The sequence below is a fragment of the Typopeltis vanoorti genome, chromosome 1 (assembly GCF_054136105.1).
Source record: "Typopeltis vanoorti isolate ZY-2024b chromosome 1, IOZ_Tvanoo_1.0, whole genome shotgun sequence".
In the NCBI taxonomy this organism is placed as follows: Eukaryota; Metazoa; Arthropoda; class Arachnida; order Uropygi; family Thelyphonidae; genus Typopeltis; species Typopeltis vanoorti.
Genome location: NC_143549.1, coordinates 142,354,222 through 142,373,143, shown reverse-complemented (window position 1 = coordinate 142,373,143; position 18,922 = coordinate 142,354,222). Strand labels below are relative to the sequence as shown.

The window sequence follows — 18,922 nt, the reverse complement described above, 5'->3', positions numbered from 1 at the left end:
CCAATTGGTGGGTGATTTCACACTTCATTTATAATTACATCCTCTGATGAGATGACCAAATCCAAGACTCTCAATCCTTGTGTGCCCTCTATTACATACTGTCTGAGGTAGTTATCCCTCAAAAACTCAAGAAACTCATTTTCTTTACTTCCAGTTGCTATCTCATCATTCCAGTCTGTATTGCCATAATTAAAATCACCCATTATGATCACTCTTTTCTTATTTGCTTGGCTACTTTGATTATACATTTCATAGTCACTACCATCCACATTTCCTGGTCTATAACAACATCCAACCAGTATTTCATTCCATTTACCTCCATCTCACACCATACTGCCTCAAAACCACTGGCACTATTTCCCTCTTGCATCTCTACTATGTATGGATGTAACTCTTTATTTATCATCAATAGCACTCCCCCTCCCTTTTTACCCTTTCTATCCTCACGAAACGCATCATATCCTTCCATCTCTATTCCTGTCAGGATGTCATCCTCATCTAACGATGTCTCACTTATTCCAACAATTTTTGGGTGAATAGACTCAATTAGTGCAACCATTTCATCTGTCTTGTTTCTTACACTTCTACCATTTGTATATAAACACAACAGCTCAATTCTGGATCTACAGCTAGTTCCACTGATAACACTCATTCGATGTGATCTCTCCATGCTTGACTGGGTCCATTTCCCTTTCTGCTTATTCACTTTAGAACCCTCTTCATTTCCAACTTTTTCCTCCTGATCCCAGGTCATCCCATTCCTTTCCTGTCTACACATGCTCTCACATCCTCTTGGAGCATCCACCTTTCTCACACAATGTACCCCTGTCCACCCTGAGCCTCCCCATTTCCCTGTTCATCATTCACACCCATTCTCTCATTTTCCATCTTCAGGATTTGTCATTGAATCTCTAAGGTTTGATTCTTGTTCTCAAAGTCTAATTTTTTCTTGAATAATGTTTGTATATTTTAACTTACTTATTTCTTACATGTTCTTCTTTTCAATATGATATTCAATTTTATCCTGCTCAAGACTAAATGGTGATCACTTCTAATTTCAAATCCTCTGTACACTCTAGTGCACCAGTGAGAAAACATCACTATCAACAATAACAGTCAATGAGACTTTTCTTATTCCTTGCCTCTTCTCTCCATGTGAATTTGTGCACATTTTTATGTTGGAACATTGTGTTAGTAATAACAAGTCCATGTCCTGAGCAAAAATTCAACAGATATTTGCCATTATTATTTGCTTTGCTCTTTTCTCCAAATTTTCTCAAAATATTTTTTGTATGTCTCACAATCATTTCCTACTCTGCTATTTAGATATCCAACAAGGACCAACTTTTCATTTTTCATTGTGTCAGTTGCTTTCTCTAAAGCCTCAAAAAATTCCTCTAATTGTACCTTAGTAGTACCTTCTGTGGGACCATAGGCATAAATCTCATTGTCCACTTACCCTTCTGATATTTGCCCTCTCTCTCTACTCGATATTGCCTGCCATTCAAGATGATTAGTCTCATATTTAGTGTTGAATGCTATAGCTACTTCTTTTTTTCTTTGATTGTCACTGTCTCAGTATAATATTTTGTATTTATTGTTCAGAAAGATCTCACCAGTTTGTCTTTTTTTTTTGTTTCAATCACCCCTATTATGTCGATCTGGTACTTATTCAATTCCTCAGCTAGCTCCATTTCTTTGCCATTCAGGCTTCTTATGTTGATAATACTAATCTTGAACTCTGGTGATGTTGAGTTGGGGTGTGTTTCAGTAGCTAACTTTTTGCTGTTTGCCCTGGTTCCCTGATGAAAACAATGGGTGCCTTGTTTAACTGAGCAGTGCCCCAGCCAGCATGAAATTTTGTCATGTTATACCATCATTTTATATTGTGGTTTAAACCAATAAGAATACAATTTGGTCAGCTAAATCCCAAATCTACCCCATTCTCATTCGTTCAGTATCCTGGTAGATACCTAACAGGGTGCACCACTAGAAGGTAAGGATTTGACATTAGGTCTGAAGCCCTGATCAGTTCTCCATATTCCTTAAAAGGCTACATGGAGGTCTCCTTCTAGTTATACAGCTTTGATCCTTAAGCATCAAATCTGTATAACTAGATCCCTCCCCCGATAGGTATCAGCAAGTTGTTTATGGGGAAGCAATATCCAAGAAGAGGAAAGTCACTAGTGGTGTGCCTCTGTTTTAGGGCCATTGCTGTTTAACCTGTATGTTAATAATATTGGGGAAGATTTGGATGGGGATATGCAGTTGTTTACAGATGATGCAAAGTTTGGACAAACTATGAAGAGTAGAGCAGATGTTCTGGCCTTACAAGAAGATTTGAATACATTGAGTAACTGGGTATAGGAGTGGGGATGCCAGTTCAATGTCGCGAAATGTAAGGTTTTAAAATTTGGGAAACAAAGATGACATGTAGAATTTACACTTGGTGCAGATATATTGTTGCAGTGAAGGAAATGAGAGATTATAGTGTATTAGGATCTAAAATTTAGAGAACACATTGCCAAAATTGTGAGGACAACACAATGAATTCTGGGAATGATGCAGAGAACACTGACTTGTAGAAGTAAGGAGATTATTGTTCCATTGTATAAGGCCTTGATTAGGTCACATGTGGACTACTCTGCACAAATTTGGTCACCCAATTTTCAAAAGGATGAAGAGATCTTGGAGAGCATCCAGAGATGATTGACAAAAATAGTTTCTGATCTCTGGAATGTTGAATATGAAGAAAGGTTGAGATGATGCAATTTGCAGAGTTGATAGGAGGAAGAGGCATGATGTGATGGAGACATGCAAGTTGGTAAGAGGTTATAGAATCAATGTTAAAGAGGTTTTTCATAAAATGATAAGAGATGGGGGAGGAACAAGAAGTTATTCCTGGAATCTGTATAAGGAGGTGTGAAAAAAGGAGTGAGAAGAAATTTTTTTTCATGCAGAGTTGTGAATGATTGGAATGCCTTACCTGAGAGCGTGGTCATCATCATCATCATCAAATTCCTGCCATGTACCCTCAAAGGGTGTACAGGATATGACAGTACTACATGAAAAAATTACATCATTACTAACTTCCTATCTACAATTTTCCTCCAAATCAGTCTGTTAATTTGTCAAGACTCCAACGTTATCAGATCTTATATTTCTATCGTCTAAGGCACTTTGTATCAATCCACCTATATCTTGGTCTTCTTCTGGGTCGTTTTCCTGCCAACCTGGCAGAGAACACTTGTTTTGCTAATCTTTCCTCTCCCATTCTATTTAAGTGACCATACCACCTGAGATTAGCTCTGCTAACGCATTCCTGGATGCTGACAATGTCAAGTTCTTTCCTAATATCCTCATTTTTAATATGATATTGCCATTGATGCCATCTGTTCAAGCCTCTAATCTTTCTCAGGACTCTCATATCTGCGGTCTCTAGTCTTTGGTCAAGTGTTTTACTTCTGACCCAGCTCTCAGATCCATAAGTTAAAACTGGTTTGAACACTGTCTTGTATACAGCTAATTTAGTGTTCCGACTAATTTCTTTCTTATTCCATATGAATTTATTCAATTGGCTTCCCACCATACCAGCTTTGCTGATTCTGTTGTCTATTTCTATATTTAATTTACCATCTTCAGTAAAAATCGTGCCTAAGTAGCTGAAATGTCTTACTTGTTCCACAGGTTCTCCATTCACAACACAGTTTACATTTTCAATGATTCTGCCTATTTTCATTGTCTTTGTCTTTTTATTGCTGACCTTCATACCATATCTATTACAACAGCTATTCAATTTAGTCAGAGAATCTTGCAGACTTGTAGCGGATTTATTTAGAAGTATAACATCATCCACATAAAGCAAAGAGCTGACATTAACATCTCCAATTTTGATATCAGGTTTAATACCATATTCCTTCATAATGTGATCCATATAGATAATGAATAACAGAGGGGATAATGTACATCCTTGTCTCACACCAGATTTAACATTAAACGATCTTCCTGTACTTCCTTCAATTCTAACTGCTGACTTACAACTCATATAAAGACTAAGTATTGCTTGATATAATGCCCCATTGACACCATATAACTGCAGCGTATTGATTAGCTTCTCTCTTGGCACGTTGTCATATGCCTTTTCCAAATCGACAAAACTTAAATACAGATCTCTGTTATATTCCCATGCTTTCTCGACTATTTGTCGTAAAGTGAAGATCTGATCCTGACAGCCTCTATTTGGCCTGAATCCAGCTTGTTCTTCACCAAGCTTTTCTTCCACAATTCTTCTCAACCGTTTCTCAAGTATACTTGCATAGATCTTGCCAGGAACACTCAGTAGGGAAATACCTCTGTAATTTTCACATTCAGTTTTATTTCCCTTTTTATATATGGGTACTATGAGAACTCTACTCCAATCATCGGGAATTCGTCCATCTGTCCAGGCTTTCTGAACTATGCAGTGCAGCCACTGTAAGACTTTTATACCACCATACTTCAGCATTTCTGGTCGAATATCATCTACTCCTGCTGCCTTTCCACATTTCAAGCCTTTGATGGCTTTTTCTACTTCAAGTATGGATATGTATTCCTGACTGCATGCCTGGTCAGTGTTTTTTATCACTGTGCTGTCATCACTGCTTGTTTCATTTAGCAGTTTTTCAAAGTAATTACTCCATACTTCAAGGATATCTTTTTCTCCTATTTTCATGTCACCTTTATCATCTCTAACTCCTTTTACAGCACTCTTTCCTCCATTCCTGAGCTTCTTCAACAACCTCCAGAATATTTTGCCACCTTCTTGATATTTATTTTCTATATTCTTGCCAAAGTCCTCCCATGACTTTCATTTAGCTAGTTTTACACACTGTTTAGCTCTCTTACATTTGTCTCTGTATTCTGTAAGAGTAAAAGCTGACTTATTTGCCAGGAACTTTTGATATGCTTTCTTCTTTTCCTTCTTGAATAATGTTTGTATATTTTAACTTACTTATTTCTTACATGTTCTTCTTTTCAATATGATATTCAATTTTATCCTGCTCAAGACTAAATGGTGATCACTTCTAATTTCAAATCCTCTGTACACTCTAGTGCACCAGGGAGAAAACATCACTATCAACAATAAGAAAGTAATCTTTCTGTATTTTAGTCTACAGTTCACATCTGAGAGCTGCTCAACTTTTATTCGCTTTAAAACTTTCTTACATGTTATTCTTTTCAATATGAAATTCAATTTTATCTTGCTCAAGACTAAATAGTGATCACTTCCAATTTCAAATCCTCTGTACACTCTGGTGTCCTGCACCATGGAGAAAACATCACTATCAACAATAACATAGTCAATGAGACTTTTCTTATTCCTAGCCTCTTCTCTCCATGTGAATTTGTGAACATTTCTATGTTGGAACATGGTGTTAGTAATAACCAGTCCATGTCCTGAGCAGAAATCCAACAGATATTTGCCATTATTATTAGCTTTGCTCTTTTCTCCAAATTTTCCCAAAATATTTTTGTATGTCTCACAATCATTTCCTACTCTGCTATTTAGATTTCCAACAAGGACCAACTTTTCCTTTTTCATTGTGTCAGTTGCTTTTTCTAAAGCCTCAAAAAATTCCTCCACTTCTACCTTAGTAGAACCTTCTGTGGGACCATAGGCACAAATAAGTCTCATTGTCCAGTTCCCCATTCTCATATTTGCCCACATTACTCTACTTGAGACTGACTGCCATTCAAGAAGATTAGCCTCGTATTTTGTGTTGAATACTATGGCTACTCCTTCTTTTCCTTGATTGTCATTGCCTGAATATAACATTTTGTATTTATTGCTCAGAAAGATCTCACCAGTTTTGGTCTTTTTTGTTTCAGTCACCCCTATTATGTCGATCTGGTACTTATCTAATTCCTCAGCTAGCTCCATTTCTTTGCCATTCAGGCTTCTTATGTTGATAGTACTGATCTTTAACTCTGGTGATGTTGAGTTGGGATGTGCTTTCAGATTTGTTCCAGTAGCTGACTTTTTGCTGTTCGCCTTGGTTCCCTGGCGAAAACAACGGGGGCCTTGTTTAACCGGGCGACGCCCCAGCTGGCATGAAATTTTGTCATGTTGTACCATCATTTTTTATTTTGGTTTAACCAATAAGAATACAATTTGGTCGACTAAATCCCAAATTGCCAGCCCATCCTCGTTCGTTCAGTATCAAAGTAGATACCCAACAGGGTGCACCACGAGAAGGTGAGGATTGGAAATTAGGTCAGAAGCCCTGGTCGGTTCTCCGCATTCCTTTAAAGGCTATGTGGAGGTCTCCTCTCAGTTATACAGCTTTGACCCTTAAGCACCCCTGAGAGCGTGGTGTCTGCAGATAATTTGAATGTATTTAAGGAAAGGTATGATGAGCTGTGTGTATGACAAAGGCACGTTCTAGATGATTCTTTGACACCATGGGGTCTTAGGATGATAATAATAATAATAATCATGCTTCTGACATTCTACTCAGCACACTACAGATTATCAGATCTTTGTATATATTACACCTTTCACAGCTCCATTCATTCCTCTTTTGCTGGCATCTCATCCCTCACTCTTTCTACTCCCATACACCTCCTCTTTCCTGTCTTCTCCCTCATCTCTTTCCCTTTTGCCAGCATGCTCCAAACTTCTTCTCATCTCATCTCTTCTGTTCTTCTTTCCCTGGTTCATCCATTCTCTTACCTTTCTCTCACCTCTGCTTTTTTTCTTGCACTATTCTCTCTGTTTCCTTTCATTTTCTCATTTTCATAACTTTCTCTCACTTCTACTCTTGTTCTCCTTGTTTGGTTAATCTTCTCAAGTCTCCTAATCTTCATTCATCCTTCCATTTCCTTTCTCAGCACCTTAGTTTTTCTTTAAAAGTATTCTGCCCTTATCTGACATTCATCCACACAATCAAGACCACTTGGCTTTATCATTCATGCTATCCAGGATTAAATCCATTGTCACTTTTTTTTTTAAATTAAGTTGCATCCACAAAAGGTTGTTAGTCTATAATGCATTAGTATTGGTATCATAGGTGACTTAAGGGTTAGATAACTTGGAAACTCTGTCGTGAGCCCATTGATTTATTCATGGAATCGTTTGAAAAAAAAGGCACTGAAGTCATAATTATAAATTATGACCTAAACCTTTTTCTATACTATGTAGATGATGTGTTCATCATGTAGCCCAGTTCAGCAAAACTACAAGAATTTGTCAATCATTCTAACAGCATTCATCCCTGTATAAAGTTCACTGTTGAATTAATAAACAAAGAACAAATTTTGACAAATAAATTTGTCATTCTCACCCTGCTTAGAGACTGAAGCATCGTGAATACAGTCACCTCAGAAAGGATATGTTATATAGAAATTTTGCCAAAGCAAATTTCAGAATTTGCACTTTGGGTGGTTTTCAGAATTTGCACTTAAGAATAGCACTTTGGGTGGTCGTTTTTGGTAATTTTCTATAATGGTGTTTGCTCTACTGGGAGTTAAATGTATCAGTTCCATCAGTATTTCACAATTTGAGTGAAACACTGATGGAGCTGATACATTTAGTTCTTACAAAAGTTATATTATAAAATTTGAGATATGTATGGTTAATTGATCTCCAAATTATCAGTATTATTTTAATCACTGATGAAATTGTTTAAATTTGTGTGTTCATATATATCTTTTATATTAAATGTTCTGATACAAATGTCTTTTTTTATATATATATATATTAGCATGCCGTAATGGTTGGTATGGAAATCATTGTCAAAAACCTTGCGACTGTCTTAATGGAGGAACTTGTGATCATGTGACTGGTGAATGTATGTGTACACCTGGATTTACAGGAGATAAGTGCAATAAAGGTAAGGTAACTAATTCAATGCATTCAAAATAGCTCTTATATATAAAAAAAGAAGAAAGAAAATCCAAGTTTCTTTCTTGACTTTTATTTCTACAAGGTGTTCTTAAGCACATCACAGCTCTCCTTAGCTTCCAAAAAATAGGAGTTATTTTCTGCTAAAGACACTAAATCCTAAGAATGAGTTACTGTTTGGGGTGGTATACTGATGGTGGTTGCTACCTTCTCCAAAAGACAAACTCACCAATGATGCTACCTAGCATATACCAAGTACCATGTTCATGTAACTTGGCATACTATGGACAAACAGAAGATCTATAAATAAATGTATCTCTGAATATCAAGACCACATCTACCTTATCAAACCTCACAAATCTGGCATTGCACAACATGGAATTGAAAACGCTAATCACAGAATCCAACGGCAAAATGCCAAGCTCCACATATAAACATGAACATTTATATAAAGAAAGTGCTGAAGTCTTACTTCATAGACCTAATGGAGAGGAATACACAGTAATATACTTAGATTTAGCAAAGGCTTTTGATAGATTGCTGAATGACAAGTTGATAGTCAAACTAGAGTGGATGGCATTGGATATTAGTGCATTCGATCAGAGACTGACTATCTGATAGGTATCAGCAAGTTGTGTATGGGGGAACAATATTCCTGAAGAGGAAAGTCACTAGTGGTGTACTTCAGAGATTTGTTTTAGGGCCATTACTGTTTAACTTGTATGTTAATGATATTGGTGAAGATTTGGATGGAGATATTCAGTTGTTTGCAGATGATGCAAAGTTGGGATGAACTGTGAAGAGTAGAGAAGATGTTGTGGCCTTACAAGAAGACTTGAATAATTTGAGTGAATGGGAATGGGGATGCAAGTTCAATGTTTCAAGATATAAGGTTTTAAAATTTGGGCAACAAAGATGGGATGTAGAATTTATGCTTAGTGGGAATATACTGTTGGAGGTAGAGGAAATAAGAGATCCTGTGGTGACAGTGGATAAGGATCTGAAATTTAGGGGACACATCACCATAATTATGAGGACAACACATAGACTTCTGGGAATGATGCAGAGAACACTGACTTATTGAAGTAGAGAGAGATTCTTGTTCCATTATAGATTAGGCCACACATAGACTACTGTGCACAGTTTTGGTCACCTGGTTTTCAAATGGATGAAGAGATGTTGGAAAGGGCTCAGGGGAAACTGACTAAGGTAGTTACTAACCTATGGAATGTCGAATATGAGAAAAGGTTGAGAAGATGTAATTTACAGAGTCTAGTGCATAGAGGAAGAGGGGAGATATGATAGAGACCTACAAGTTAGTACGGGATTGTTATAGGATCAATGTCGGAGGTCATTCCTGGAAGCTGTATAAGGAGGGTGTGCGCAGGTGAGGGTGTATAAGGAGGGTGAGTCTTTAACTCTATAGGGTCTTGGGATAATAATAATAATAATAATAATCTTAATTGAAATGACTGGTCATTATTACAAAAGTTTGGGAAATTGTTATCCTCAATTGTATTCAATAATTTATCTGCTATATTTTAATTTAAGTAATTTTAATTTCAGCCAGGAAGTTTTTAATCCATGAACATGCAACTATATACACAGAGGGATTCCAATTTAAGCATGCACACTACTGTTTCTTGAATTCAGTTCCTATTTGTTCATTAGTTATACTGATGATGTCTTACGATATATAGGATGAAATATATACATAATAAAAAAAGTTATTTACTGTGGCAATGCCCATGTGTTATTTTATAGTTATAAGAGGAGATTGGCTGGTCAGGCCAGGGTTAACTCAAGGGAATTTTTCCACTATATGGCAAGCAAGAGAAAGAATAATTATGATAGGTTGATGATAGTGGATTGTCATAGCAGCACAATAACAGTTGCAAAGGATATAGTGGAATTATAGATTGAGCACTTTATCAGTGTATATCATACTGGCGTAAATGATGTGATGCAATATATAGAAGGGAGACAAGTATTAGGAAAATTGGAAGTGAAAGAATACAAGGTATATCAGGTGTTGATTGGGTTAGATGTTAATAAGACTGTGAGAATGGATGACGTATCACCACATATTCTTAAGAAATGTGCACAACAGTTGGCAATGCCCATTGCCTTGTTATTTAATGAAAGTCTTGCAGCAGGTAGGGTTCCTAAGGAGTGGAAAGAAGACAAAATAGCACCACTCTACAAGCATGGTTCTAGGACAGAAGTTTCCAATTATATACCAGTCTGTATAACTGCAGTTGTGGTCAAGATGTTGGAGAGATTGGTTATGAATAGAATACAGGATTGGGTTGATGGATGTAGCATTCTTTATGAGTCAGCATGGATTTGTAAAAGGCAGGTCTTGTTTTAGCAGTTTACTGGCATTTTATGATAAGTAACGAGTGTCTTTAAAACAGAAGCAATAATTAAAAAAAGAAGCAAAGAATAATATTCCAACAGTTTATAAGAAGAAGAAGTCTAAATGGCTGTCAGAAGTACCATCAAAACTGCTCAGGAAAGCAGGAATATGAAGGCCACAGGAAATTTGCAGGAAGTATGGCATTTGAATGCAGAGTTTCAACAACAAGCCAGAAGAGACAAGGGAAAATACTTTACCAGGAATGCCAACAAATAGAAGACCAAAACAAGAAAGGAAAAACAAGGGATCTTTTCAAAAAGATCAGGGAACTGACAGGGAAGTTCAGCACCAAAGTGACAATATTGAAAAGTAATCACAAAGGATATCTTATAGAAGCTGCAGACATCAAAGAAAAATAGAAAGAGTATACAGAAGCCCTTTACAGAAAGGGCTCCAAAATTACTGAGAAATTTTAAGAGCAGGATTATAAACAGGAACCAGTACCACTGGAGAGTGAAGTGAGGTGGGCACTGCAAAAGCTATCCAGTAAGAAAGTACCAGGAGGGGATGGAATACTTATTGAACAGCTTAAAGCCCTGGGAGAAGAGGTAGCTATATTAACAGCTCTATGTCAACAAATTTGGATCACAACTACATGGCCTAGGGAATGGATAAAATCAGTTTATATACACTTCTATTGAAGAAAGGCGATGCAAAAGAGTGCAAAAATTACAGAATTAAAGCACAGATTTCTCATGCAAGTAAAGTCTTACTTAAGATCATTCAGAAAGATTGGACCCATTCATAAAGAGAGAAATGCAAGACAAACTGGCAAGATTTCAAAAAGGCAGAGGAACAAGAGATCAGATCACCAATGTGAGATGGATAATAGAAAGAGCACAGGAATATCAAAAGAATGGCTACCTTTGTTTCCTTGACTAAAGTAAGGCGTTTGACTCTGTAGATCATATGAAACTGTGGCATGTGCTAAGAACAATGGGAGTACCAAAGCATTTCATTATCCTTCTGAGGAATCTTTATTATGAACAAGAAGCTAATGTCTGAACAGGTCTTGGAGAAACTGAGTATTTCACAATAGGTAAAAGAGTGCAACAAGGGTGTATTTTATCTCCATACCTGTTTAATTTGTACAGTGAATATATTTTAAGAATGACAGGGCTGGAAGGTCTTCAGTTGGAATTAAAATTGATGGAAGAAATATTAATAATTTGAGGTATGCAGATGATACTACCTTGCTAGCAGAATGCAAAGAAGATTTGAAGGAACTTATTATCAAAGTTAAAGAAGAAAGTGCTAAATATGGCCTTAAACTTAACCTCAAAAAGACATACGTTATGGTAACGTGTATTCCCTGTGATACTATATTCCCTGTAAAGCAATGGTATTCCCTGTGATACTGTATGAATGAGAAAGTTGGACCCTGTGAAAGAGTGAAAGAAGAATACCATGGACTGCAAAGCAAACCAATAAATCAGTGCTAGACAAAATAAAGCCGAATTGCTCCCTTGAAGCTATGATCATCAAGCAAAAATTGTCATACTTTGGACATATTATGCAAGCAAATAACAGTCTGGAGAAGATGGCGATGCTTGCTAAAGTTGATGGAAGCAGGAGAAGAGGAAGACCAAGAATTAGATGGATGGATGGAGTTAAAGAAGCAACTGGAATATGCTTGAAAATTCTGAAAGATATGGCTAGGGATAGATCTGAATGGAGAGCATATGTTTATAGAATCACCAGGAGTTGAAAACGACTCAATGGAACATAACAACGAGTGTCTTAGAAAAGGGAGAATTATATACAGTGATATTCTTCGACTTTGCAAAAGTGTTTGATAGATTACCTCATGATAAGTTGGTGTACAAGCTGTAGAAGAGAGGAATATATATGACGGAGCAGTCTCAAAAAAGGACGGTAACCAGTGGTGTGCCCCAGGGTTCTGTTCTTGGGCCCATGACATTTAACTTGTTGGTGAATGATATATCATGTGGACTGACTGGGGATCTTCAGTTGTTTGCTGATGATGCAAAGTTCAGGAGAATTTTAAATAGCCCTGCTGATGTTAATTCCCTTCAGGAAGATGTCAATAGACTTTTGACTTGGACAAAGGAGTGGGGTTGTTGTAGTTTCACTATCAGTAAGTTCAAGATGTTTTATTTTGGACTGCAAAAATATAAGCGGTGTACTATGTTGATGGTGCCATATAGCAGGAATCTCTGGAAGTGGATTAGATTCAAGATTTGGGAGTGATGGTTGACAGTAGACTGAAGTTTAGAGGTGATATTGCAAGTGTTGCTACTGTATAAAACACTAGTGAAACCACACTTGCACTATTGGGCTCAAATTTGGTCACCTGGTTTTCAGTGTAATGTGGAAACATTGGAGAGGGTCCAGAGACAAGTGACTGAAATATCAGGACTTTGGAATGCTGTCTGTGGAGAGAGAGAGATTGAAGAAATGTGGATTGCAGAGTTCAGTGGATATGAGGAAAAGAGGTGATATGATACAGACATTTAAGTTAGTGAAAGGATGTTATCAGATTAATTCAGATGGAATTATAAAAAGAGTAGAAGGCAAGAGGGGAAAAAACCAGAGGCCATCCCTGGAAGTTATGTAAGAGTGTGATGAAAAGGGATGTGAGGAGTAGATTTTTTACATGTAGAATTGTCAGTGAATGGAACACATTACCAGAATGTGTTGTTAATGCAAGGAGTGTAAAGGATTTTAAGATTCGGTATTATAAATATGTTGTCATTTGAACGAACCTCCCACAATGAGTCTGCCAACTTCATGGAGGGTGCAATAATAATAATAATAAAATTGTCGTTGTTGTTATTGTTTTTTGCATGAAATGCAGTTGATGATTGGAATGCATTAACCGAGAGTGTAGTGAGTGTGAAACACTCTTTCATGGATGATCCCATCAGCCTTATGTTACTGCTACGATGTATTCATAGGCACTGTTCCACTGAAATGGCAAACTATCGCTCCTCCAATTTTTCATGCTGCTTTTTAAAAAAAGAGCAGTCAGTGTCCAACATTCTTTTACAGTCTAACTTCAAATACATTTTTATGAAAAAATGTATTTTTTCATAAAAATGCATTATATTCCTTGTGAAGAAATCATTTAACCCAGAGACAGGATGGAACAAGAGACCATCTCTGGAAGATATATATAGAACATGATCAAGAGAGCAAAAAGCATGTGCTTTGCATGGAGGATAGCAAGTGAGTGTGATACACTGCTAAGAATGTGGTAAATGTAGAAAGAGTAAATGCAATTAAAGGACATTTTGATGAGCACTGTGTTGGATGACTGCATTATCTTCTCCAGCTTTTGGCTGGAGAGGTCTGATGATGATGATAATAATTTTGTTACCTTTTATTTAATTTTAATGCATTTCTTGATGTTTTAGACATTATGCTTTTTTTTATGCCATTATTATTTAATATAATAATGTGCTCATATCTCTAATTTAATTTTCTCTACTTTTTTTTTGTTATTTGTAATTTCTTCAAACAATTTCAAGAAATGCAGTTGAGCTATGTGCTATAATTAAAATAGATAAGGATTTCAGTCCTTGTGCACCAAACTAAAATAAATAAATAAATAATAATAATAGAGTCCCTTATTAATCACTTTTACCCAGAGTTTTTACTTATACTATATATCTTTCTTACTTGGATGCTAATTAATATCTTAGGCAAATTACTGAGTTAAATTGTGGCTAATGGATTCTGTCCTCTTGTTTATGAAATCCTGTTGAAGAATGAAATGCAGACATCAAAAATATTCACAATGTTTTAATTTTGTATTTTGTTTTTTTGTTTCCATTGCTAAATGCATGTGTATATTCATGAACATGACTATTCTAACAATACTCAATGATTCGATTTTTGAGGGAATGAAGGTGTAACAGGTGCAGAAATTTGTTGAAGAGATTAATGACAACATTTTTTTCCACAGTAAAAGTATACTTATACTAGTGGATCACACATTCAAAAAAAATTATCAGGATACCCACCAAATCATTGCACTGATGAGAAAATTGATAATACTAATGCAGTTATTCTCAACTTATAGTGAATGAATAACAACAAAGTATCAAACTGTTCATAATTTAATCATGACCTTCTATGGATGACTCCAAAGTCATCCATAGAAGTTTTGTGAATTACTGTGGAGGATTATCCAAGATAAGTTCCTAAACTCACAGATGACCATATTGAAGGTTTGTTATAATAATAATAACTTAAAAGAAAGCTAAGCTATACTTGCATTCCTATCTTGAAAATCATAATTACAACTTCATAAAAGAAATTCAGTAATTCAACCCAACATATTTGATATCATTCAGTAAACCAGATTGTTAAGAAAGATATTAGCTATAGTAGATATTACAAGTAAAAGTGTATTATAATAGAATTTTCTTGCAAAGTTAACCTTATTTTTTTTTAACTCTCTCACTCTGTAGTTTGTGATGCTGGATATTATGGACATGAATGTAAAAGGAAGTGTAATTGTCATGATAATTCCTGTCATCACATCGATGGGAAATGTTTCTGTCCACCAGGATTTACTGGTTCTAATTGTGAAGAGAGTAAGTAATGACTCACCAATAAGGGGCTTTAATAAGAGAAAATTATTTCATGAAGTCAATATTACAATACAATTTATGTTGTTTTTTTTATTTGAAATGAGTTCAATTTTAATTCAAAATTTTTCATAAAGGTGCTAAGAAATAATTACCTGAGACATGTAAGACATGATAGATAAAGGATTCTATCAGATTAATACAGAAAGAATTATAAGAAGAGTGAATGTTAAGATGTGAAGAACAAGAAGCCATCCTTGGAAGTTGTATAAAGATGTGGTGAAGAAGGGTGTGAGGCAGTGGCAGTTGTCCATAAGGGCTGCAAGGCTGCGTTCAATGCAACCCTGGAGCCGTTATGGACCAGCCACCACTGGTGTAAAGAGTAGTTTTTCATGTGGAGAGTTGCTAGTGAGTGGAATGCATTGCTGGAGTGCATTGATGCAGAGAGTGTAAATAACTTCAAAGTTCCTTATAACAAACATAATGCTAGTTCAGTGGGTCTCCCACAATGAGTCTATTTCTTCCATGGAGTCAGACCCATTGTGAGAGGTACACACTATCACACACAAGATCATCCAACCATGCCTTAAACTGATTCAATGTGTCTACATTCAGGCAATGCATTTACTCACCAACCACTCTCCATGTAATAAACCTGTTCCTCGCTCCTCTGTTCACATCCTCCTTATACAGTTGCCCACAATAGCCTCTTGTTCCATCTCCCTCTCTCATTCTATGAAAAATATCTTCCTTGACAACCTGATAACAACCCCTGACTAGCTTATATGTCTCAATCATGTCCCCCATTCTCTTCTTCCTCCTCCTATTCATGCCACTTTGCAGTTTACATTCTCTCAATCTGTCCTCATACTCCACATTCCAAAGACCAGTGAGCACCTTTGTGAATCTTTTCTGGACCCTTTCAAACATATCCATGTCACTATGAAAATCCAGCAACCAAATCTGTCCACAATAATCCATATGAGGCCTGATCAAGGCATTATACAATAGAATCATAACCTCTTTATTTCTGTTTCAGAGTCTTCCGCATCATTGCCATTATCTGATTTGATGTCTTCACAACTTGTGCAATGTGACCCCTGCATTTCATGTCCTTGTCAACCACCACCACCACCACCACTCCCAGATCTCTCATCTCCTCTACCTCCTTTAAAGTTTCCCCACCAAGTATATACTTTGCATCCCATCGTTGCTTCTCAAATGTCAAAACCTTACACTTTGAAACAACATTGAATTGACAGTTCCATTTACCTGTTCATTCATGCAATCTATTCAAGTCCTCCTGTAAGGCCATAATGTCTGCTTGACTCTGCATTGCCCTTCCCCAATTTTGTATCATCTGCAAACAGCTATATATCACCCAGTGAAACCCATCCCAGTATCAATAATATACAAAATGAATAACAATGGTCCCAAAACTGACCCCTGTGGCACATTAGTGACCTTTCTCTTTCGGTATACTGCATCCCATATACAACTTTCTGATACCTATCTGACAGCCAGTCACTGATTCAACTCAGAAGTTTGTTATCCAATCCCATTTATTTCAATTTATTTAACTGCTTGTCATGTGGAGGGCTATGAAAAGTTTTTGCAAAATCCAAGTACACTACTGTATATGCATTTTCCCCTGTCAAAGGTATTTGTCACCTTGTTATAGGGCATAAGGAAGTTAGTAAAACATGATCTCCCTTTAACAAACCCATGGTAATAACCATGGATAATACTGCTGTTATTAACCCATTTCTGTATCTACTTCTCACCAATCTCTCTAATACCTTCACCACAGCTCCAGATATACAGATTGGCCTATAATTTGAAGCCACGACCTTATCACCACCTTTATGCAGTGAAACAATTTTACCTTCTTTCCACTCCCTTGGAACATGTGCTATTGTAAGACTACTATTAAACAGGCATGCCAATGCTACTGCCAATTCCCTGAACCATTCTCTCAAGATACATGGTGATATGTCATCAAATCCTATCACTTTATTGACATCAAGGTTATTTATTTACTGAAATACCTCCTGCTCACTCACAATTAGGCTATCCTCTCCTATGTCCTCTAAACTCAAGTTCCTCATGTTGGAGGCTTATTGGATTTTTTACAACACTCAGAAAGGATTAAAACAGAATTTAATACTTCCTATATTTGCCTAGATAGAGGAAACCGCCATGGGTTCCCCCCTCTCACCCCTCTTGCCAATTTCTATATGGAAGATTTCGAAAAACGAGCCATAGACTCAGCCTTACTCGAACCTTCTATCTGGCTAATGTAGATGTTGTGTTCTCTATTTGGCCTCATGGCCCAGAAACGTTAGACTCCTTCCTCAGTGGTCAACTATGGTTATTCAGGCTATCTCAATAGCCTACATCCAAGAATCCAGTTTACTATGGAAAAGGAAAAGAACAATTGTTTACCCTTTCTAGACACCTTAGTTACATGCCTGCCTAATGATGCACTTGCCTTCACTGTATACAGAAAACCCACACACACAGGCAGATACATTCACAAACTCTCCCACCACCACCCCCTCTCAACAATATGGCATTATTCAAACTCTTACCAAGAGAGCCCACAATCTTTGTTCCAGTGATTGTGAACCGCCCTCACTACTGAGCTTAACCACATACACAGCACTTTCCTCTCCAATGGCTACAGCGATCACAGTATCAAAAAATAATCAGTTCCTCCCCCATTCCCCATCCTTCTTGTCAACAAGAGTTTAAAAATGCCATCACCATACCCTACATCCATGGCACATCCGAAAAAATAGCCAAGATTCTAAAAAAGTACAACCTACACACAGCATATAAGCCCCACCGCAAACTTGCTACCCTTATCCGTTCTACGAAAGATCAGCTCCTTCCTCTCTCTCTGCCTGGAGTTTACAAAGTACCCTGTTCCTGTAAGCTGGCATACTTTGGACAGGCAGGCAGATCAGCATCCATCTGCCTGGAGGAACACAAGTCTTATATCTGTAAACACAACTATGGTCATTCAGGCTTGGCTGACCATGTCTTGGACACCACCCACAGAGTATCTTGGAAGAAAACCACCATGTTCCATCGCAGCAAATTCAAGAAAGAGAGACTATTCTTAGAAGCAGCAGCAGCTCTCAGAAATCAACCAAATCTTAATTAATACGGTTGCATTAAGCTTCCGAGGATTTGGGAAACATTCATCACTAGAGGTTCCACCTTACATTCCAGGCCACGTACAACTGCCCTTAGAGGGCACTCCACCTAGATAGGACTTTAGTGTCACCCACGGGGTTGGGCTTAGTATTGTATGATATTTGTGTTCATGTTACATTAGTTGTTTTTGTAATCCCTGTAGATGTCCTGGTGACTAGGACGAAATATAGGAAGTATTAAATTCTGTTTTAATCCTTTCTGAGTGTTGTAAAAAATCCATTAAGCCTCCAACATGATGTCCTCACAGCACTTAAGCCTCTACGCACAAATTAAGTTCCTCATGATTCCACCCTGATAAAGTGATCCCTGAATATCTCAACAATATCTTCTGTAGTAGTTACCATTCTAACATTTTCATCCATTAACATCATCTTATCATAATTATTCTTCCTTCTACTTGCCACATATCTAAAAACTTTGTAGGGTTTTTTTTCACCTGATTTGCCAATTTCTGCACATACTACACTGTTGTTTTCCTTACTAACTGAGTGACTTTCCTGGCTTGTTCTTTATACTCTTCATGTAACTGATTATTAATGTACTTTGGAGGGAGAACAACATTATTCATGTTGTTCTCCCTCCAAAGTACCTTCTTCCAGATTTCATGCTTAAGCCCCTCATTCATCCATTTCACACCTAACTTATTCAGCCTTTTGGCCTTCAGAATACATTCACACATTGATACTGTTATGAATTTCTTTGTCAGTTCCCAAGCAGCATTATTTCCTTACCACTCAACACCTCACTCCATGCTGTAGCTCCACAGTGTAGCTTGTCATAATCACAGCCTTGTAATTCCACATATATCCTTTCCTCACAGCATTCTGCATATGGGTAGCCACA

General features: G+C 37.0%; 1 protein-coding gene across 2 annotated transcripts in view; it reads left to right on the top strand.

Annotated features, from left to right (window-relative positions):
* The window catches only part of LOC150110494 (uncharacterized), a 317,332-nt gene that overhangs the window by 284,842 nt on the left and 13,568 nt on the right, over positions 1-18,922 (top strand). For both annotated transcript variants that reach the window (XM_090399521.1, XM_090399529.1), the window contains 2 exons: positions 7,743-7,871; positions 14,738-14,863. In XM_090399521.1, the coding sequence (XP_090255647.1) occupies positions 7,743-7,871; positions 14,738-14,863 (255 nt within the window). The remainder of the gene's footprint in view (positions 1-7,742; positions 7,872-14,737; positions 14,864-18,922) is intronic.